General features: G+C 35.7%; 2 protein-coding genes across 2 annotated transcripts; one reads left to right on the top strand and one right to left on the bottom strand.

Moving 5' to 3' along the window:
- Window positions 1-2,710: 2,710 nt before the first annotated feature.
- Window positions 2,711-4,504, bottom strand: LOC118039907 (uncharacterized). The gene has a single exon (XM_035046739.2). The coding sequence runs from the start codon at window positions 4,129-4,131 to the stop codon at window positions 3,343-3,345; it is 789 nt and encodes a 262-aa protein (XP_034902630.1). The 5' UTR covers window positions 4,132-4,504; the 3' UTR covers window positions 2,711-3,342.
- Window positions 4,505-11,011: 6,507 nt separating this feature from the next.
- Window positions 11,012-20,311, top strand: LOC118039908 (glutamine--tRNA ligase, cytoplasmic). Its single transcript, XM_035046742.2, has 23 exons — window positions 11,012-11,345; window positions 11,687-11,737; window positions 12,008-12,079; window positions 12,294-12,393; window positions 12,605-12,700; window positions 13,031-13,092; window positions 14,098-14,199; window positions 14,302-14,391; window positions 15,025-15,177; window positions 15,296-15,351; window positions 15,907-15,997; window positions 16,089-16,175; window positions 16,422-16,619; window positions 16,700-16,798; window positions 17,445-17,576; window positions 17,676-17,812; window positions 17,899-17,998; window positions 18,072-18,167; window positions 18,719-18,819; window positions 18,942-19,047; window positions 19,202-19,291; window positions 19,394-19,523; window positions 19,817-20,311. Exons 1-23 carry the CDS (start codon window positions 11,211-11,213, stop codon window positions 19,909-19,911), a joined length of 2,379 nt encoding a protein of 792 aa, XP_034902633.1. The 5' UTR covers window positions 11,012-11,210; the 3' UTR covers window positions 19,912-20,311.
- The last annotated feature ends 1,454 nt before the right edge of the window (window positions 20,312-21,765 follow it).

Here is a 21,765-nt window from a genome sequence, read left to right as displayed (position 1 = left end):
TATAACAAAATTCCATGTTCTTTTATTATTTTTATATATTTTTAAAAAAATTAATTCGACCCTTAACAATAAACTAGTCCTAGCTAGTTGTCGTTGGAAGTTAATTATTGTCTTCAACGCATGGAATTTTATTTACAAAGAACAGTCCCAGATTCAAGGATCGTGGGAGATAACCTTGGAGGACTTATTATCATTTTTATTTTTTATTTTTGAGATAACACGACCAATTTAATCTTCCGCAATGAATTATGATTTTAATATATTCATGGGCTTTATGTGAGCTGGGCTTTCTCTATCCAAGTTGATCCAAATATCATTATGAAATCCACACGCTCTACACACACGCATCAAATTAATTAGTCCAAATGCTCTATCATAAGATTAATTACAAAGCTAAACCAGGAACCCTTATTTCGAGGAAGACGAGGATGTTGGACTTGGCAGTTCTTGCTGTCACTTTTAGGTGACCGAGTGTTTTTTTTTTTTTTGCCTTGCATTGTTTCCACCCATGGGCAACGGTGATTTTTATCTAACTGGATATGGTCGGAGCTGAGATTAGATCTAAAACTCTCTGGTTTCTAGCCTGACAGTGACAGTATGGCCACAACATTTTTTTTCATTTTCCGTACAAGCGAGAATAATAAAAACAACTAGGCATTAATACATGAGCGTAGCTTGCCAACCAATCTCACTCCTCTTTGGACATGAACCAGTTGCACTGTTGCACAATCAATTAACTCATCAAAAGTTGCCGAGTTGGTAAAGATTGTAAAATTGATAGTGTTTGTATTTTAAAGTATTTTTTTATATGTTTTAAATTATATTTTATATTAGTATATTAAAATGATATGAAAATAAAAAAATAAAAAAAAATTAAATTATTTTAAAAGTATTTTGAAATTAAAAAACAAATAGGCTCAAATCATATGGGCTGCTGCTTTATCTTCTTAATATTTTTTATTTTTTAAAAATTATTTTTGATATTATTTATTTAAAATAATTTAAAAACATAAAAAAATAATTTAAAAGAAAAAAAATGAATTTTTTTTTTTTGTAAATACTTAGGTGCTGATACCCCCGGTTCATTTACCTCATTCTCCTGCTTTTATTTTAAAAATGCACAAATACATGAACTTGGATGCTAACCTTTTGCGATAATTGTAAAAAAGCACACATGGGTATTCTTTCAATTTCAAAAATTCTAATAAGATTTGTGATTTTTTTTTGTTACTACATATTTGAGAACATGACAGAGAGAGAGAAATCACGACATGTATAGGAACAACAAAATCATTATTATTTGCGCTTGTTATTTTGGATCTGTGTAATTAAACGGGACAAGTTAAACGAGTCACGGATTAAAGTTGCGTGTTTATACTGTGAACAACTAGTTAGTTGATGGCTTTCAAATGGTTAATTAAGAGTTTATCATTAAGAAAAAGTAAGGGGGGTAAAAAAAGGAAAGAAGGAAGGCAATAGAGACGGTGGCTGCATCCCTCGTCCGAGGAAATCACAGATACTAAATTCTCTGATGCTAGCTTGGATGTCACTGCGGGCCTAATTCCCTATGCATGTGACAGATAAAGAGAGATGGGAAATGGTCAGCGATTGGAAACGGTCCTGGTTTCTTGGTAAGACTTGTGACTTGAGACCAGACCTGCTTGCATAACTGGGCCTAATCCTCGAGAAGAAGAAGAAGAAGAAGAAGAAGAAGAAGACACCACATCCATTTCGCACATGATTAACCTTGCAAATTTAGTTGCAATAATCATCCTTTTCTTAGTCTCCTTTTACCTTTCCTATGGACTAGGGTACAATGATAGCAATTAATGGGATGATAAGGAGAGGTAGGTAACGGACTTGTGGATAAAGAATCGTGAAGACAGGCCATGGCCAAACTTAACCTTGTCAACCCATGGCGCATCATTTTCACGTCCACCACGATGGTTTGATATATGCAGCTGGAAACTTCAACGAATCAATACTAAAAGTGCAGCAAGGTTGTTGGTAACATTTGAGCGTGTCTTCATTCATCAGGAAAAAAACTAACCCAGATTAGCCTCTAAAATGCTCGTTGTCTGCTCTCATGAAGTGGCTGTGGTCTCTGAAAGCCACTACCAAAACAGGTTTGAATCTCTGAATCTACTACCACATTTGCTCCTTTTGTTCTGTCCTGTCCTGTCTGTTTGCTGGTTTTGGGGCTTATGAAATTTTCGTGGGCAGTGATCTCTGGCCGTCCAATGAAGAAGTTTGAGAGTGGGTATACTCTGTGGAGACGGTGTTTGATGGAAGCAAGCTTGGGATTGAGCCCTTATACTCTGTGCAGGTGTTGCCCAGCGGAGAGCTTTCTATTTTTAAAATGTTTAATTCTTGCTTTTATTATCTTTTCCAGCTTAGAAATAGAAACGTTTATTTAATAGCTTGGTATTTTTTCAAAACTTTTTAAAATGGATTTATTTTGGTCAAAACTTTTAGATTACTGTACCAATGTTTTCTTAAAAAAATCAGAAATACTAACAAAATCCTTGGACATATCTAGATAATGGTACTTCGTAAGTGGCTTTGAATAACGTTCCAGGGTGGTTGACAGAAAGGTATTATAAAAGAATAATAATATAAGATGCCCCATACTGATGAGGTAATGCAGATCGGACAATGTTAAAGGTGGCTAAGAAAGCTAAGGCAGAACCAACAGGAGAAACTATTAGTATTATTTAGGTCAGAAAAGCTCAAGGGGGGGCCTCTTAATCATTCATTTTTGATTCCTGAATCGAACCACTTCATACTGTTTTGTCTTGAATCAGCAAACACAGAACACAAGGACCAGAAGAGCTCATGGACCCTGTAATAGTATGGTCAAATTGAACCATCTTCTTTATTTAATTATGTACAAAAGAAAAGGACAAACGAGGCCTCAATTCAAGTTCAAAAGAACAAAAGAGAGCCACAATTAATCGATTAAGCTACTAAAAACCAGAAAAAGAAAAGAAATCAAAAGATAAAAAGAAAGAAAAGCATGAACAGGGATAGCAATGAAAGAGAGGAATACCTTGTTCATCTGTCTCCCAAAGCGATTGCCATGTTGATAGGTAGGCATCGACAACAGTCACCATCATCCAAAAAATCACGACGCCTCCTCCCTGGTACTGTAGTTTTCACTTCCCAGAAGTGATCAACACTTGTAGTGGCCGAGTTTCTTCTTTTAGATCTAATCATTTCTTCGCTAGAATTTTCTTTCAATTTACAGACTATAATTAATCACATGCTCATCCACGAACCAAAATGATAGCAGCTGAATACACCTGTACCTGAGCCACCAACTTAACTAAAAATAACAAATAATCATCTCTTCTTCTTTTTTACCTTACCGTTACAAAACAGCGAACCTAAACCAAAAAGATTGACTGTTCCTCTGGAAATGTAGGGTGGTGGTATATTCAAGACAGGACTAATTCTGACCCCGTTTCCATAAGAACCACATTTCCTTAACAGAGGGGGCTTCTGCTGTGAATTGTAAGAATAAAATGCAGCAGAACTGGGTACCGATGATTTTCTACTTGGAACAGAAGCTTGTTTCTGCAATTGAGGCTTTTGAGTCTCCTTGGATAACATTGCTTGTTTTGGAGGATTTGGAGCTGACCCAGTAGAGTTACTTCTTGAAAGAAAGTGTAGCGATCGAATGAGGCCTTTGCTTCTAGTGCTATCACAATTCAGACTATTGCTTCTCTTGAACTGCCAAAACGATTTCGACGCGGGCTTTTCATCTGCATCGAGACTCATTGACAAGAATTCTTTCAGTTGCTTCTTCTCTGTAGTCCCGGAGCTGTTTTGCTGAGGCTGAGAGATCAAAGACTTCAGCTTATCAGTATCTTTAGAGGAAATGATATGTTTCTTGATTTCGACAGGCAGGATCTTGCCATTAGAGAAGAGCTCGTCAGCAGAAGACAGTTCTTGAACAAAGCTGTTGCCAAAGCAGAAATCGAAATCAGAATCCAACAGAGATGAATCTAATCTACGATGGTAATGATCTTCAATGGAAACAGCATCTGTTGTTTGGTCGAGATCATGCGAAAAGGAGATTCTTGGACTGATTCCCGCGCTTGAAATCTCCGAGCAGACATCTATAGCCATATCAGGGACAATTCACCTCTTCTGAGGTAGAGCAAGAGCTTTTGTGAGTCTAGTTTCCCATTTCTTGAAAGCGGGCAAAATTTTCAAAAAAAAAGAGAGCAATAAATGCGATAGATTTGGAGTCAAGAAATAGCAAAAGAGAGGAAGAGAGAGAAGAAATTATGGGAATTAAAAGTCAGAAATAGCAGCTTTAGCTCTTGCTTTTTGTCTAAACTAAGAGCATCTTGTTCCAACAGCGGAGGATCGATGGATTATATATATAGCGGAGCAATCTTGAAGCAGTGTAAAACAATTGATGCCGAGGAAGAATAAAGAGAACGAAAGTAGAATTTAAGCACCGAAAGGCTACAAAAGAATACCTCTCTAGGATGGTTTCCAAGGAGCAACGACACTTTCACTTTGTAAGAATGGCTCGTGTTTTAAAAATATTTTTTAAAAAATTTAAATTTTTTATATATTTTAAATTAACTTTTTTTAGTATTTTCATATTATTTTAATATATTTTTAAATAAAAAATATTTTTAAAAAACACCATAATAATATTTTCAAATAGGATACGAGCTAAACCTTCTCACTTTCATCTTCTATACAGTAGAAGCTTCTTTATGGGGTACAATACAAGTATAAAAGCATGCTCACATGAACTTTTAGGCTACACCAAATCATGATCAAGGAAAAAAACAAAAAAACTTAGTGGCAGCCATCTCATTACCATAGATTTTTCGTTATTGTTTATTGGGAAACGGGATTGATCTACTTATTGCTGGATTGGTTAACAGTGAAACTGAAGTACTTTAAGTAAGATAAACGTGTAATAGCATTGAATCTCGTAATCTATTAGTATCAGCTTTTCTTCTTATAAGAAGAGTTTACCACTTTTTTCCTACAATGAAAATGCCTTATCATATATATTTATTTCCTAATTATATCATTTCAATTTTCTTTTCTAAGTAAATAGCAACATGGTGTTGTGAAGTTACTGTCTAATTGTTGGAGACATGAGGGGATGATAATTGAGAGGCTAACCAATTATGTGGCTATCGAGGTAGGGTCCGTCGGCAAATAATTGACTCAGGCAAGCATTATATCCTCCAATTTTTGGAATTGCTTGGTGTGATAGCAACGCAGGCTTCATTCTTGAAGGCACTGTCATGTTTTGCATTATATGTATGCTGGGCTTTAGCTCAACAACGTAATGACACGGATATGACTGCCTAATCTAATGCCAATAGATCCAAAGTAAGGTTCTTTTTTCTTTTTTCACAAAGGCAAAAACGTGACGTGTCCCTGAAAACATAAAAAACCCAACCAGTCCTTCCAGGAAAACATTGCGCAACACCGACAAGTTATTTCCCTTTGAAACTCATCCTCAGCGAAATAGCATTAGGTTAGCCATACATTGAGAGGAGGAGAAAACTGAGGACTGAATTATTCTTTGGTTACCGGGCTTCGAATGTAGCTATAACTTGGCTGTTCATGTTTGAAAACCTATGATATAGTTTCTTGTTGACTGCCAACTTATTGAAACAACTTGTTTTTTCTCTATCATGTTGGTTTTCTTTGAGAATCTAAGTTTTCAAAGGAAACGTTTGAGATTTAGAAGAGAAAAAGAAAAGATCAACAAGAGAGAAGGGAATCCCACCTTGCACTGTCAAAATGTTAATATTAATGGTTAGATGCATTTGCCAGGTGGCAATCTGGGTATACCAGAAACTAAGATCTAGAGGCAATGGACTGCCCTTGTCAGCTTTCTGAGTATTATTCATTCCTCTGCCACATGTTACATGTCCGATCAGATCACGTTTTGTTTTTTGCACCCATTTTGGCATCTCCTAGGAAGTTTTGCACACTGCAAGTGCAATTATAAGAGCTAGAACTGTCTGTCCATTACACGTATACATAGCATGAGCAACATGAACACCATCTGATTTCCATCACCAAGGCTACAAGCTAGTGCCCTTCTGCTCAGCAGAAATTAAGGAACGAGTCATTTTCCAGAGAAACCTGGGAGATTTTATGCATTTCCAAGTTGTGAGAAGAAGGGAGTACAGGATAAATTGAGAATTTAAAGTCCAAGATAAATTGGCACAAATTTGAACGATGTGCAAAGAAATTGGGACTAGAGCTATCATCTGAGATGGTGGAAATGAATCTATAACTTAACTACGCATTCATTAAGGCCGCTCGCTGAAGTATCATGTGCTCGAATAGTTCTGTAATAGCTGGAGATAGCAGGGATTATTGGCTTGCTGGTTTGGATTCGTTCCACTTTTATTTTCACGTCTATTAATTGAAGAGATATCGTCCATAAAGTAAGAGAGGAAAGAAATGACAACAACATAAATCTAGTCACATCCTTACATAAACTCTTGTAGAAGGGAAAATTGCCTGGATTAAAAACCCTTCTAAAGATGTCATGTGAGGAATCTTGGGATGGATCCCTTCTCGACAATAATGGAGCAAAGGCTCATAAAAGAGAAGCGCCCTCGTAGGATACAACCCAACACAAAATGCTATTCATTGTCCCGTCTTCTTCAATTAATTATCAGGCTTCAATAGACTTGTACAGGATTATGTCTTGGATGCCCCGCCCCATATGTGGGCCCTAATGCTTCAGTCTCTATATACACCCTCGTTTTTCTTTCCAAAAAAAAAATCACAATCAGAATGAAGAAAGGTACCTTTTTCAAACAAGTATATAATTTTACTTTTGTGTATAGTTTTGAAAGGTCGATTTATACTCGAAGTTTGTTTTTAGAGTGCAGTTACCGTAAATGGGTCTTTGTCACTGTGATTCTATGTTGAATCGATCAACTCTGACTTAAAATCTTAAGCATTTGACAGTTACACTAGCAATGGACTATGAAAGATTTTGAAAGAATAATAATAAAAAAACTTGATTACCGCAAAGATGTACTGAAAATGTTCTATTCATATGCTTTAAGTCGTTAACAGGCATTTTAGCTAGCACCCAAGTAGTGTATATACCTCCCTTTCTTCTTACTTCAAAAGATTTACTGTTAGAATCTGTCCTTTACAGCACATAAATAAATAAAGAGCAAATTCCAAGAAAATGCATCTCTTTATTTTCTACCGGATTCGAAATATAACATTAGGTTCTTGCCAGCAGTTTGCTTCCAGTACTATTTGAGATAAACTTGTTGTCTGTTCGATCTCTAATGCCATTTTTGTTTCCTCATCATTTAAGGTGTTGTATCCTGTGGCCATACCAATCTCTATGACTGGATTTTTACTCGTATTTTCATGGATTTCATTGAAGTTTGCTTGATCACAGTCAGAGTTATACTCAAGTGTGCTGATATATTCGAAACTCTTTTGAAGTATACAGGTAGTTTAGGCCAAATATAATTTAAATTCATATACAATACTGGATAGGCAATGCGCATGCTATCCATATAGAAGCGTACTATAAAATTCTACTCAAGCAATACAGAAATTATCTCCCGCAGTTATCTTTTCTCTCATAGCTCTTTGATAATTGTAGCATGGTATCAGAGCTGTTTCTTCGATTATACTTGTTCCATCGATTTCACAACCTCAATTTTCTTCTCGGCCAAGCTTCCCTATCACTATCAAATTAAACCCAAAAAATTATGTTGACTGCAAGACTCAATTTGAGCCACTGCTCAACTGTCATAAATTAAAAGAATTCATTAATGGAACCATCCCTGCCCTCCTCCTCCTATTCCAAACTTCAGGACCTCAACACTTGAGTCCAATCCTGCTTATGACTACTGGTTCAGGAAGGATCAACTCTGCTATCTTGGATTCGTTCTTCTATTTCTGAGGAAGTATTTTCTAATGTGGTTGGATTAAAGACTTCCTCTGAAGTATTTACTACCCCTGATGATCCTTCACGGTTTCATCCTGCTTCCTCTAGTTCACAAGATACATAAACAAAGCTGTCCTCCTCTCTTCGCATGCAATATCAGCTTCTAATCCTGAAGGTTTATAGTTGTGTGCTGATCTTCATCCAACTAGGACTGCTACTAGCCGAACCAGTATTGAGTCTTCACCATCTCAGGTTGTGAAATGGACCCACCCCATGATTCTGAGGCCTTCAACCCTCTAAAAGCGTTCTTATGTTGTGGTGGCCAAGAAAGACCACTACTGTTTCAGAACCTCAGTCCTTCGATCAAGGTAACAGAAGTGTAGAATGGCGTGCTGCAATACAGGATGAATTCGACGCTCTTACCTCCAACCGCACCGTGTCTCTCGTTCCAAAACCACCAGCAGCAAATGTGGTGGGAAATAAATGGTGGTACAGAATAAAGAGGACAGCAGATGGCAGAGTTAAACGATTCAAAGGCTCGATTGGTTGCAAGGGGTTTCACACAACAGTATTGTATAGATTTCACTGAAAATTTTAGTCCAATCGAGAAATCTACCACAATTCGAATTGTACTAGCATTAGCAGAATCAAATGGATTGATTTTAAGGCGTTGGACGTCTCCAATGCTTTTCTACATGGCAGTATGGCACAATTACTGAGGAGGTCTATATGGCTTGACCCAAGGGTTTTGAAGATTCTACGAAACCTAAATTCGTCTGCAAACTCCATGAATCTCTTTCCATTAATGGAATGCGATAACACCAATTGACTTGGTTATTTTATAACTGACACGGAAAATAATTATTTTTTACATTTAATAAATATTCTCTTGTGTTACAAAAAACCAACACTAGATAAATTAAAATGCAATACCGGTTCAATATTTTTTGAGCAAGTTATATTGATAGGGATTATGATATTCACTTCAGTAATGGAAGAGGCATTGTTATTGAAGGAGGTGATTTAAAAGCTGATTTTATTGAATATAAAATGTGTTAATGTTGAAATTAATTCAAAACTTGTAGTGAATCATCCAATAGTTAATAAAATTGATCATATTAGCGAGTTTGTTTTGATGGTAGAAGATTATCAGGTTTTATTAGGTGTTGTTGAAAATTATAAAGTGCTATGTATTAAAAGAATTGCGAATGTTATTGTTAGTTGCTTAGCTACAAATTTTAATTTTTTTTTTTTAAATTTTAAAAATTATAATTATAATATGAATTAGAGTTTTGTTTAGTATTTTGTTGATTAATAGTTAATGTATCGTACTTTTCCTTTTTTTTTTAAAAATAGTGCCTCACATTTTTTACACACTTTATTTGATGACTTGTATAACGAGAGCAAATATTATATGGGTTAATAAATAGTTTAATTCTACATACACACACACTAGTTTATTCGGGATAAAAAAAAAGAAGGAAAGATAGAAATTTAATGTATTAAAAAGAGAGAGAGTGACAAAAGCACCACCATTCCAATAAATAAATAATGTATAAAAAATATAAATGAAGTCGTTAATTCAGTTTCTACGGAAAAACACATTGAATCCGCCACTAGTAACGTAATGACCCCATGGAAAACTGTTCGTTGAAGCTCGAACCTCCACACGAAATCAGTCGAGAGCTGACCCGTCCACTCCTTGTAGCCTACGGTTTTTGCTTACTGCCCATAAATAAATAAATAATAAAAACTTTCCTTGGTTTTCAAGTCCAAATAAGAACAGAAAAAGGACATAACAGTATATCCAGTAACTATACTTTTATCATTTTTCTATTTCAGTGAACGATACAGGAAAATCTGTCTATTGAATCTTCCATGTTTTCGAAAATCACTCAATTTATTACTTCTAATGAGGTGTGTCGATCGAGTTTATCTTAAAAAAGGATGTTTGGAAGTGTAGTAATATATTTTTTTTATTTTAAAATATATTAAAAAATATATATTTTTTTATTTTAAAAATAATTTTTGATATTAGCACATTAAAATGATATAAAAACATAAAAAATATATTAATTTAAAGATAAAAATAAAAAAATTTATTTTTTTCAAAATCAATTTTCAACTACAGTGCTAAACACTATTGAAATCTTGATATATTATCATGTTTCTAATCTCTCTTACTGGAAGGACTTAATTAGAAATCAAAACTTTTTTTTTCCCAAGCAATTAAATTTTAAAAAATATAACCTAGGGGTATTGATTTTTCCATTTTCTTATAATATGTGATTGTCTAAAGATGAGTTTTATATGCCATTATTTACTGCTGAAAAAAAACCCATTCGTTTTTTCCCTCGTGGAAAAAAAATGACTCTTGGATTTTACTATTTTAAGGAACATGTGAGAAACTGAAGCAACATATTTTTTAATTTGAGGAGATATTATTTAAAAATTATAAGTTGCTTAGTTTTTTTTTAAGCATAATTAAACATGATTCTTAGCTGTTTTATTTCGTAGATTGTAAGGTAATATTTTTTTAATATAAGAGTGATTGTTTTCTTAAATAATTTTGCTTAAAAATTTATTAAAATAATATTTTTTATTTTTTAAAAATATTTTTAACATCAACACATTAACATTATCTAAAAATATAAAATTATAATTTTAAATAAAAAAAATTCAAAATTTTTAAAATCACGGCACAATCCAAAAATCAAACGGTATCAAAACTATTTCAAAAAAAAATTCTTCTATTTAAAACCCTCCACGCTGAGAAATTGTTTAGATATCTAAGAAAACGAGCTTCCAAAGTATATATTCTTTCAAGCCATTTAATTGTGTTGAAATACTCACACGCACCTGTGAATATTGGAAACCTGGATCATTGTGAATCTGTGATAGCTTGGGAAACAAGCAAGGACCGATAAAGAAAATGCGGCCGGTTCAAATTCCTCGGCTGGACTATGACAAGCAATCGATTTCCTTCCTATTTTATTTTAGACGGTGAAGATGAGAGTTGTGAAAACTAACGGCTACTATTGGTGCACATGGATAACGGCATTTAAAACAGAAGCGGTCGTAACCAGCGTGTCCAAACCTAAAGAATCTAAAAAAAAATCTCCAAAAAGAATAACGCACACGACAGGTTCTTCTTCACTTCCCACTCGATTCCAACCCCTTAAATTAGGGTTTTATCATTTTCTCTCTAGCTTAGACCACCCAGCCTCTACCTCGCAAGGTTGATCCAAATCGTTCTCTCCTTCTCGCTCTATCTAAGAAACCAAGAATGGAGGTGAAAGAAGAAGAGAGCTCAGGGACTCCATTGGAGCTGTTTTTGAAGATTGGTCTCGATGAGAGAACTGCTCGTAATACCATTGCTAACAACAAGGTTACCAACAATCTAACTGCTGTCATCCATGAGGTATTCAATTTCTTCTCCTTCTTTTCTATTTTTAGGAAAGAAGAATTTCTATTATTGATTGCGAACTCTGCATGTACTGGATTTATGTTTGCTTGCCTAGAAATTGAGTGATGCCATGGTGGGCGAGAGTGTGAATATTGTTTCTGAAATGACCGAGAGCTTTATTGAAAGAGAAGCAATGGCAAATCTCTGTTTAGTGTGTTTTTGTTTTTTGTTTTTTCAAGGTTCTAAATCGTGGAAAGGTTGAATTTCTTTCTGGTAAAATTGGTTATCGTTTCCTTTTTCTGCAATCTCTGTTTTATAACATTTTTTCCTGTGCGTTTTTTCTTTTGTTTTTTCAGGCTGGTGTCACCGAGGGATGTAACCGAACGATCGGAAATCTCCTTTACATGGTAAGATTAGATAATTTTACGCATGCTAGTTGCACAGTGTATTAAAAGTAGAAACTGCTGTCCTCATTACAACTCGGTGAAATTTTTAGTTTCCTCGTGGTTGGTTAATGGTTATGCCTTCATTCATTCTTGTTTTCTCCTTTCCAAAATAAAATTTGGTTGTCTAAGCGCCATGGATTTGATTTCTATAAAAAATCCAAATCCACAAGGGTTTAAAATTCTCTATATTGTACTAATGTGAAATACGGTTGCTTCCCATTTGCTTAATAGGTTGCTACAAAGTACCCAGCGAATGCCCTCATTCATCGCCCTACTTTGCTGGGATACATCGTCTCCACGAAGGTTTGGACTGCAATATCCTTGATCCTTGATTTTGTATGCTGTCACTTTGGGTTATGCTGTTTCACCTTTTTATGGAGACAATAGTTTTCCTTGGCATAAGTAGTTAATTTCTGCTACGTTTTTCTTTTCTTTAGTGCCTGCAAATCTTGTTTGAAGGAATTGGGTCAATTCTTATTGTTTAGCTAAGCCTTTTTTTTTTTTTTTTTTTTTGCAGATTAAAACCCCAGCCCAGCTAGAAGCTGCATTTTCATTTTTATCCAGTACTGCTTCAGAGATTTTTGAGTTGAAGGAGTTTGAAGAAGCTTGTGGTGTTGGTAAGTTATCCTTGTCATCATATGCACTAGGATCATGCTATGTTGTTATCATTGCATTTCTATTTCTTGGCGTGTCTGTTTGTTCGACTTATATTTCATACTTATTTCTTCATCTTTTAAAATGGTTGACTCACTCGGAGTGGTTTTGCACTATTTGATTAATTTCCTCTTTGCAGTAGTGAACATTGATAGCTTTATTACTTGCAAGCAGGGGTTGAAGTCTCTGAAGAAGATATTGAACAGACAGTTAATGAAGTATTTAAACAGAACAAGGGATCAATATTGGAGCTCCGTTATCGAATAAATGGTCAGTGTTTATAATTTAAGTTACTTCTCTATGTTGTGTTTACTTAGTTATCTACTTTTCTTTGGGTTGGGATGCTGTTGGTATTTCCTTAGTTCTTGCTTCTCGTTCAATTTAGGGTTTTACCACAGCCTTTCTTTACCTTTTCTGCTTTCTAGTTGGTGCACTCTCTTGATGGAAAATTATGTTTTCAGTGTTAAAGATTATATTTCGTTGTATATGTTTTGTCAATGATATTTATTGGATTTCATTTTTTGTAAGACTCCTTTGACATTTCATTGTCACTTGCTGATTTTATTGTTTTAATCTGACTTGTATACTTCTGTTTTATAGTAGGAGATCTATTTGGGCATGTCCGCAAGAGGCTTCCATGGGCTGATCCAAAGATCGTCAAAGTAAGTGCTTATTTGTTTTCAAATGAATTTATTGTGATGTCAGTTTCTGTGGTAGAGGTTTTGCTAATTTATAAAAAAGAGTTAATCACAGTTGTTGAAAGCTCGCTGTAGGCTGCCAGGAACAGGCATATGCATAGGTACACGTCACTAGACCCCAGAACTAATGTACTTTTGAGTCCTTAGGTTTTGGTGCTAATAGAGGTACATAAGATTTAGCATATACTTAGGTTTTGGATGTGCCTCAAGAGCTGCCGGGATGTATTATATTTGTTCAATTCTTGTAGGTTAATGGTACAGCAGACAACACCAGGGTTTTAGATTGCAATTGCGATCATGGTCATGGCATCGCGACAAGCAGGCTATTGTAGGCTTTGGTCATAGTATTCTGACATGTTATCTCTAATATGTGAACATCTTTAATATTTTTACTGAAAAAGGACTGCAAGAATACTCTCAATTGAGCAAATAACTTGTCATGAAAAATATGATGCTCCTCATAAAAATTTAGCTTCAAATTTACGTGACCCACATCTTCTGCTTGCTCTTCTTTCAAGGATTAAGTCAAAAACTAAAACCCAAGTGAAAAAAAAAAAAAAAAAACTTCGAAACTAAGAAAACCATTTTGTTTCTTCTAATATCTACACAATGGCAATTATGGCTGTGGTGTGAAATGAGGCACCATATTGCAAAATGGGATGGAATGTAATGGGTCCATGGAACATTTGAAACCATGAGGTGAAACTAATTATTTTCTTTTACTAAAAAATTATTACCATATCATGCCTTTTGTTCCCTATTGTGTGTTATGGCAACTCATGAAATATGATGCTTTTAATTTCGGAGATTTGCCTTTGCTCAGGCACTTGCCTGCACTTTTCACCTTGAGCCAGGTGTCCAATATTTCTGGAACCTGGTGCCTAGAATTTTAACAGCACTGATTTATCAATTGCTGGAGTGTGTTATGCCATATTGACATGTTTTTCTTTTCCTTGTCTGGGTTGTCAGAAACTCATAGATGCAAAATTATATGAATTGCTTGGTGAAAGGACTGCAGCAGATAATGAGAAGCCTTCGAAACAGAAAAAGGAAAAGCCTGCAAAAGTTGAGGTGAGTGAATTTCATGTATGTTATATTTACCCATGCATCTGCCTCATTAAAGAGTTCTGATTGCTTTCTATTTTTGGTCCTGTGTATGCTGTAATTGTGCAGGATAAAAAAGTTGCTGATGAAAATCCAGTACAACCATCAGAAGATCTTAATCCATTCTTGATATTTCCCAATCCTGAGGAAAATTTCAAGGTATTTGATTATGGGAATTCATGGTTATCTGATTTTGATGTTAAACACTACTGTGTTTCATTTTTTAACCTTTCACGTTGTGCCTTTTATACCCTTTCTGGAGTTATCGACAACATTCTACTCTTTTTTTTGTCAATGAAGTTTAAAGTTTCTTATGTTTCATCAAGAAACAATGTTGTTTAGGAAATTTATATATATATCATCCCCACTTGTAGTTTGCTTCCATGCTGGTGACATGGTGATTATATGTTAGATAGTGAAAAGAAAAGGATGAGGATACCGGGTGTGTGAAAATGGGTTGCAACAAATTCCATTGTGGGGAAGGAAGTGGTAAATAAGACCAAGATTATGATATTAGCTTTTATTAGCTTTTTTATAAATTGTTTGATTCATGCATCCTTCTGGGTTGAGTCAATAACTGCCACCATTACTTTGTATTTATCCATGCCGTACTTTAAAAGGAAGATGAAAACTCATATTCTTGTTCAGGATCACACTTTTTAAATCAAACATGTAGTGTGCATCATCTTTTCTTCAAATCTTCATCTCCCTATTTGACTTCATGCCATATGCAGCTATTTAGAAGGTTTTAAATTACTTGACAACACCTGATGAATTGGTCTAATTTACCAGGTGCATACTGAAGTATTCTTCAGTGATCGACCTGTTCTGCGATGCTGCAACACAAAGGAAGTGCTTGATAAGCACCTCAAAAGAACCAGTGGCAAAGTTTACACTCGCTTCCCCCCTGAGCCAAATGGATATCTACACATTGGTCATGCCAAGGTATTCCATTGTTATGCATGTTGTCTTATGGTTATTGATTAAGAAGAAACTATTACTGGGTTTGAGATTTATTATTTGTCTTGCCTTTTGAGCTACTCATTTTATAAACATCTCTCAGGCAATGTTTGTTAGCTTTGGCCTGGCAAAGGAACGAGGGGGATGCTGCTACCTTAGGTGAGGAGCTCTATCGTTTCTTTCTTGATACATGGTTGCTATTAGCACATCTATATCCAATGTTTATTTTCTAATCTTTCTAGAAATTCTAAGTACAGCTTTATCATGTTACCTGCTCTGTCAAACATGATGGTCTTAACAAAATAGTCTCCATCCTTTTAAGCTGAGAACATTTATGATGCAGTATCAATTGTTTCCATAAACTTCCCAATTCATTTAATCAAGGATTTCATGTCATTTAAAACTCAATAATACATGTTCTCTAAAACCTTCATTCATCAAGAGCACACCTTCCTTTTCCTTTCAAATTACTACGTGCACATGCACACATATGTTTGCCTGCTTGCCAGATCCCTGATGGCTCACGTGTTTGCAGTCATGCATGCATGTGCATGTGGTTAAAAGGTGGGAACGAAGGAGCACTTAGTTTTAACCTCTGTCAGAAAGCAGCCATACTTGATTGACCTTCACTTGTAGTCATGATAAATAAATGGCTGGTTTTCTTTATCATCTGCCATTGCTTCTAACTCTTATTTATCATCTTCATACTTTTAGGTATGATGATACAAACCCTGAAGCTGAAAAGAAAGAATACATTGATCATATTGAAGAGATTGTAGAATGGATGGGTTGGAAACCATTCAAGGTTATATTGTTAATTTGTTACTCTTTCTACTGTCTTTCTATATCTGGTTGATGTACCTCGTTGACATCTGATATCTGTTGGAGTTTTACAGATCACTTACACTAGTGATTATTTCCAAGAGCTTTATGAATTAGCAGTTGAGCTGATACGGAGGGGCCATGCCTACGTTGATCACCAGGTTGCTACAATTTTTTTTACTTTTGAATCAATATGAGATAGAGGAAGAGAGGGACCCACTAATGCTGTAATTGATAATATCTAGTACCATAGTTATGCTTTTTGCAAGTTTTTATAGTATGAGCGATTTACATGAAATGGCTACTTTCTCGAGCTCAGTAGTTTCACCTTTCGTTCATGGAATTTATATTTTTGAATTGACTGAATTCATATTAAAAGAGGTAATTTGTGTAAATGCTGTTCCTAGACACCAGAAGAGATTAAAGAGTATAGAGAAAAGAAGATGGACAGTCCTTGGAGGGATAGACCTATAGCAGAATCTTTGGAACTTTTTGAAGAAATGAGACGGGGTATGATTGAAGAAGGCAAAGCGACACTCAGAATGAAACAAGACATGCAGAGTGATAATGGGAATATGTATGACCTCATTGCCTATCGAATCAAGGCAAGTATAATTGGATGAACATTATCAATTTCAAACTTGTTTGTTATCACATCTACTGGTCTGATTTTTCTATTGTTCAGTTTACTCCACATCCACATTCAGGAGACAAGTGGTGTATCTATCCTAGTTATGACTATGCTCACTGCATTGTGGATTCTCTCGAGGACATCACACATTCGGTATGTTATTGTTTGTTTTATAGGCACCTGTTTGCTTTTGTTTCACTTTGCTAGGTAAATTTGAAGATTTTGATATCTTTATTTTTTAATCTGCTAGCTATCTGTCATGTTTTTGAATTCTTTATCCGAAACGTTAGAAAGGTTATGGTTTCACTAATTTCTACATTGATGTGTGGAAAATGTATTTTTTGTTTGTTTCCAATTTGCTTGAGATAATTTTGAAGTTGAATTTCCAAGGCATGCCAAGATTGCAGTGCCTTCGAATTGGATGCCAATGGCTGGTGCATTAAAAATCTTGGCGAGATTTTAATGCATTTGAAATAACTTGATAGTTTTGATATGTGAGCAATTTTTGGTAAGGAATTTCATGACTAACAGTAATCTGAACTTTCTATTCTCACGCCAAGGCTTTCAATTTCATATCAGGATAAGGAATTTCCTGACTAAAAATAATCCAAAGGTGTCATTCTCACACTAAGGCCTTCAATTTCACATCATAATTAGCTTGAATCTTTTCTATTCAAGCGATCTCTTTAAGTTTGAATCATTATAAGCAGTCATCTTCTGTATGTTTGTTTATGATTTTAGCAAGTCAGAGTGCTGTTTGGATCTTTTTTCATTCAATTTCATTTAATATCTTGGGCAGCTCTGCACTCTGGAATTTGAGACACGGCGTGCTTCATATTACTGGTTGTTACATGTATTGGATCTTTATCAGCCTTATGTATGGGAATACTCACGACTGAATGTTACCAACACCGTGATGTCGAAGCGTAAGGTAAGCAAACATATCGTTCAATTTTGTGGAATTCTTGTAATTTTATAATATGGACTGTTTTATGATAACACTAATCACCTTCAAGTTTTGCTGTTGTAGTTAAATTTCTTGGTTACAAACAAGCATGTTGATGGTTGGGATGACCCTCGACTGATGACACTAGCTGGTTTAAAACGGAGAGGTGTAACTTCAACTGCAATCAATGCTTTTGTCCGAGGAATTGGAATTACTAGAAGGTTGCAATCATTTATATTTAGACTAGTAGTCAGAGATACCCAAGCTATTAGATTTGTTTTGCTAAAAAATTGCCATACATCTGCAGTGATTGTAGTACAATACGCTTGGAGCGGCTTGAGTATCACATAAGGGAAGAACTAAACAGAACAGCACCTCGTACAATGGTTGTGCTGCAGCCTCTGAAGGTGTGTATTTTGTATTTGCTCTTTCCTTGTGAACAATTTTCTACCAGCTTCCACAGCATTTTTATCTTTCCAGGTAGTTGTTACCAACCTGGAGTCTGGGTTAGTTATGGATCTTGATGCAAAAAAATGGCCCGATGCCTCAACAGAAGATTCTTCTGCTTTCTACAAGGTAGATATAGCTTTCTGGCTGAAACCTTTTATGTACTTGGTTAAGATGTAAGTAGGCCTCTTGGTTGATGGGATTGAGTTTAAGCTCAGCCTTTGTTTTGAAACTGTCATCTCCAAGCTATATGTTTTTAAGTTTAACCTGGTGCAACTTTTACCAAGTTTAATCTGCATGCACTGACAAGGACTAGCTTGCGAAGGATGAGCTGGGATCGGTTCAGGTGGCTGCCAAGAAATTTGTAATCTAATCTTAAACAGTTCCTTAAGATTGCAATTCACCTTGAAATAATGGTAAAATAGGCCATACCAATGCTTTTATAAGTGCAATGACATATATAACACATTCTAATTACATAAACAAAATTTCTCTTGATATTACAGGTTTTTTTATATCTTTTATTGTTATTTCCTTTTGGCCTTCCAAATGGAGAACTGTAGCAAACAGGAGAAGATGAAATTGACTTTTTAATAAGTCACTCTTGATTATTTTTAACTTTATATCATTCCAATTGTTTGATATTCCAATTTTTTATTTTATGTCATCCTGTTCTCCAGGTTCCATTTTCCAGAGTAGTATACATTGAACAATCTGATTTTCGGATGAAAGACTCAAAGGACTACTATGGGCTTGCCCCTGGTAAATCTGTCCTGCTCAGGTATGCAAGAGTTTAGCACACTCCTTTCCCTTTCATAAAATTACCTCTCCAGATCTTGTGCTCGATGTGCAATCCATTTTTAGAAAGTTGCCATAACATAGAAGGTGTTTTTTTATGGGCAGGTATGCATTCCCGATAAAGTGCACAGAAGTAGTCCTTGCTGACGATAACAAGTCTATTGTTGAGATCCGGGCTGAATACGATCCTTCCAAGAAGACAAAACCAAAGGTTTTTTTTTCTCTTTTCATGGTGTCATTTGCTAATTGTTGTGAATCAAAATGATGTGACCGAGCATGATTTCTTGAATTGCATTCTTTTGAGAGATGTTAATTTTGTTGCTGCTTGTTGGTAACCTTTTGCTATACAACATGTTTATACACAGGGAGTTATACACTGGGTTGCTGAACCTTCACGGGAAGTTGATCCCCTAAGCATCGAAGTTAGATTGTTTGATAAACTGTTTAATTCTGAGGTTGGCAGTTCTTTATTTTTTGTGGATTTGTTCATATTCTTTCCCCAATCCCTGCCCCAGCAAGATAGAATGATATCTCACGACTTCTGTATTTATTGTCAGAATCCTGCAGAACATGAAAATTGGCTTTCAGATGTTAACCCACAGTCCAAAGTGGTGATGTCCGGTGCATATGCTGTACCATCACTTAGAGATGCTGCCATGGGGGATAGATTCCAGTTTGAACGCCTTGGTAAATTTTGGATCCTTCTTGGTTTTATATTGTTTGGATATCTTTCGATAGTGAAATATGTTGGCAGAGGCTGCTGGTGGATTATCTTTGGAGTCACTAATTTAGTGGAAACACTGCTTATTCACTGGTGTAAAAAAAATGCAATTACACAGCTCCATTTCATTTGATTTTTTCCAATCTAAATGGACAATGCCAGCTGGTTTTTCTATGGTAGTTAGTTTTGTTTTTTACATGTATGCGTTAATGTTGTTCCACTCAATCAATTTTCTTTGTTTTTTCAATTCACAATCCAGGCTACTTTGTGGTCGATAAGGACTCTACTCCTGAGAGGCTTGTCTTCAATCGGACTGTTACACTTCGAGACAGCTATGGTAAGAGTGGGAAGTAGTAGTTTTTTGCTAAAGGAACACGGTTCTTGAAAGTGACATGAGCAATTGAAGCAACTAAACCTTTGTTATATGTAAATGGAACATTCAACTTAGTTATTTACCTGAAGTCAAAGGCTCCTTTTACTTTGTGTTTAGTGAGGTATACTTCAATTTTTTACATCTTATATGTGGAGAGCCATGTTGGAAGTTTCAATGCTACCTTGTATTTTTGTTAGATGCTTCCTTTTCCATGCATGGTGTGTGCTTGGTTAATCAGATGAGCATTGAACCTGGTGTCCTGAAACCAGTTTGTCTAGAGATTGGGCCTCGAGAACATCCCACAAGTTTGTGCTTTATTTTGCTCAAGTTTTTTTTTCATAGTTAATGTGGCGTATGAAGTTTTACCCTTTTTGATTGGTATGGCAAAGCGTGTAATCATTATTTTCTATGAAACTTTTGGCTTGTTAATTAAATTCTTGTGCTCATGTTGCATGTGGGATGAGAAATGAATGTCCTAGGGCAATTCTGCAAAGCAGAGGTAACAGGAAGTCAAGGTTTGAGTCCTTGCCTTAGGAGAGAGGCGGGAATTCTTGGGGATAAAAGGCATTGTTTCTCCCCACAGAAAGTCAAAAAAGGAGTGTATCTAAATTAGTTTAATGTTTGGTCTTCTGTGGCACAGGAGCGGTTATGAAACTGGATGGTTCCCAACGAAGCTAATTTGCTGAACTAAGTTAATTTTTCTAATCATGTGTTTTTTTTCGTCTTCTAGAGAATAACGAGTAATGGCTTCATTATTAGAAGAATGGTGTTTACTAGTTTGGTCATTTGACTTTTAGTTATGAGTTTCCAGGGCAAGGGAGGTTTGCGTCTGCTTGTTTCACCGAATGAAGTTTGAAATTGTTGTATCAGTCATGTTTGATATAGATTTTTCGATGCTCAAAAGAATTTCCTTTGCACTGGTTTTGAGAACCTGGCAGTAGGTGGTGCTGTGGTAGGTGTGTATGGTCTGAAGAGACCTGTCTTGTCTTGTAGTTTAGGCGCTGGTTCTGGTTTCATTGCTGCCTGTTTTCTGGTTCAACAAGTGCCGTTATCCTAGTGAGTTATACGGTCTCCCCAGACCAGAAGCTTTTGATGCTTTTACTGCCAAATCTTGGATGGCAACCAAATGAAGACACTGCTAGCTGCATCTGAATCCGAGGTGGGGAATTTTATGACAAAACTATAATTATAAGCAAAATGCCTCCTTCAAGATACTTTTAGAAATTGGTTTTCCCTAGCTTTGCAACTTGTTATGCAAAGGAATGAGAACCATGTTTCCTTCCAGTAAATTTCCTTGTGTCATATTCCAAGTTCTTTCAGCATCCATTCGGAATTGTCTCAAATCCTTGGCATCTTATCAGTAGGCTTCGGGGTAGTTCGGTGGTTAGCATTTTTTACGGGCATCTTCAAATCCTTTCTCCAACAAAAAGCCATAATACTGGCTTTTAACAGACTTCAATCTCGTGTAGCTAGTGACAAGTTGCCTTTCAGTTCATTGGCCCTACCACCACTTGAAAAGCCCTTGGTTCATGCATCATAATATTGAAATTTGAGATTTCCGGCTGCGGGGGATAGGTGAAGTGCTCCAAAAATTCATTAAGGGAGGCTGGAACACCTGCCAGTTGAGGAAACAAAAGGCCCCAATCATACGAGATTTTAGTCTCCTGACGCTTGTGTTGACAGTGAAAAGATTGATATGATTGAGAAATGAAAGAACGAAATCTCATTAGGCTTTCAGGATTCCCCACTACTCACATGAAACCCAAAGCATTTCTTCCGAGCCACATGAAGGCTGGTTTTCCAAGGATAACGATCGGATCTGACTTTGAAGCTTT

The sequence above is a fragment of the Populus alba genome, chromosome 8 (genome assembly GCF_005239225.2).
Source record: "Populus alba chromosome 8, ASM523922v2, whole genome shotgun sequence".
Lineage (NCBI taxonomy): Eukaryota > Viridiplantae > Streptophyta > Magnoliopsida > Malpighiales > Salicaceae > Populus > Populus alba.
This window is presented reverse-complemented; position numbering and strand designations above follow the sequence as displayed.

Bases quoted from the DNA above. Each gene is read 5' to 3' on its own strand.
- LOC118039907 (XM_035046739.2), bottom strand. From the start codon at position 4,131: ATGGCTATAGATGTCTGCTCGGAGATTTCAAGCGCGGGAATCAGTCCA.
- LOC118039908 (XM_035046742.2), top strand. From the start codon at position 11,211: ATGGAGGTGAAAGAAGAAGAGAGCTCAGGGACTCCATTGGAGCTGTTT. The intron at 11,738-12,007 runs GTAAGATTAGAT...TTTGCTTAATAG, and splicing joins TCGGAAATCTCCTTTACATG to GTTGCTACAAAGTACCCAGC. The intron at 17,999-18,071 runs GTGTGTATTTTG...TTATCTTTCCAG, and splicing joins TTGTGCTGCAGCCTCTGAAG to GTAGTTGTTACCAACCTGGA.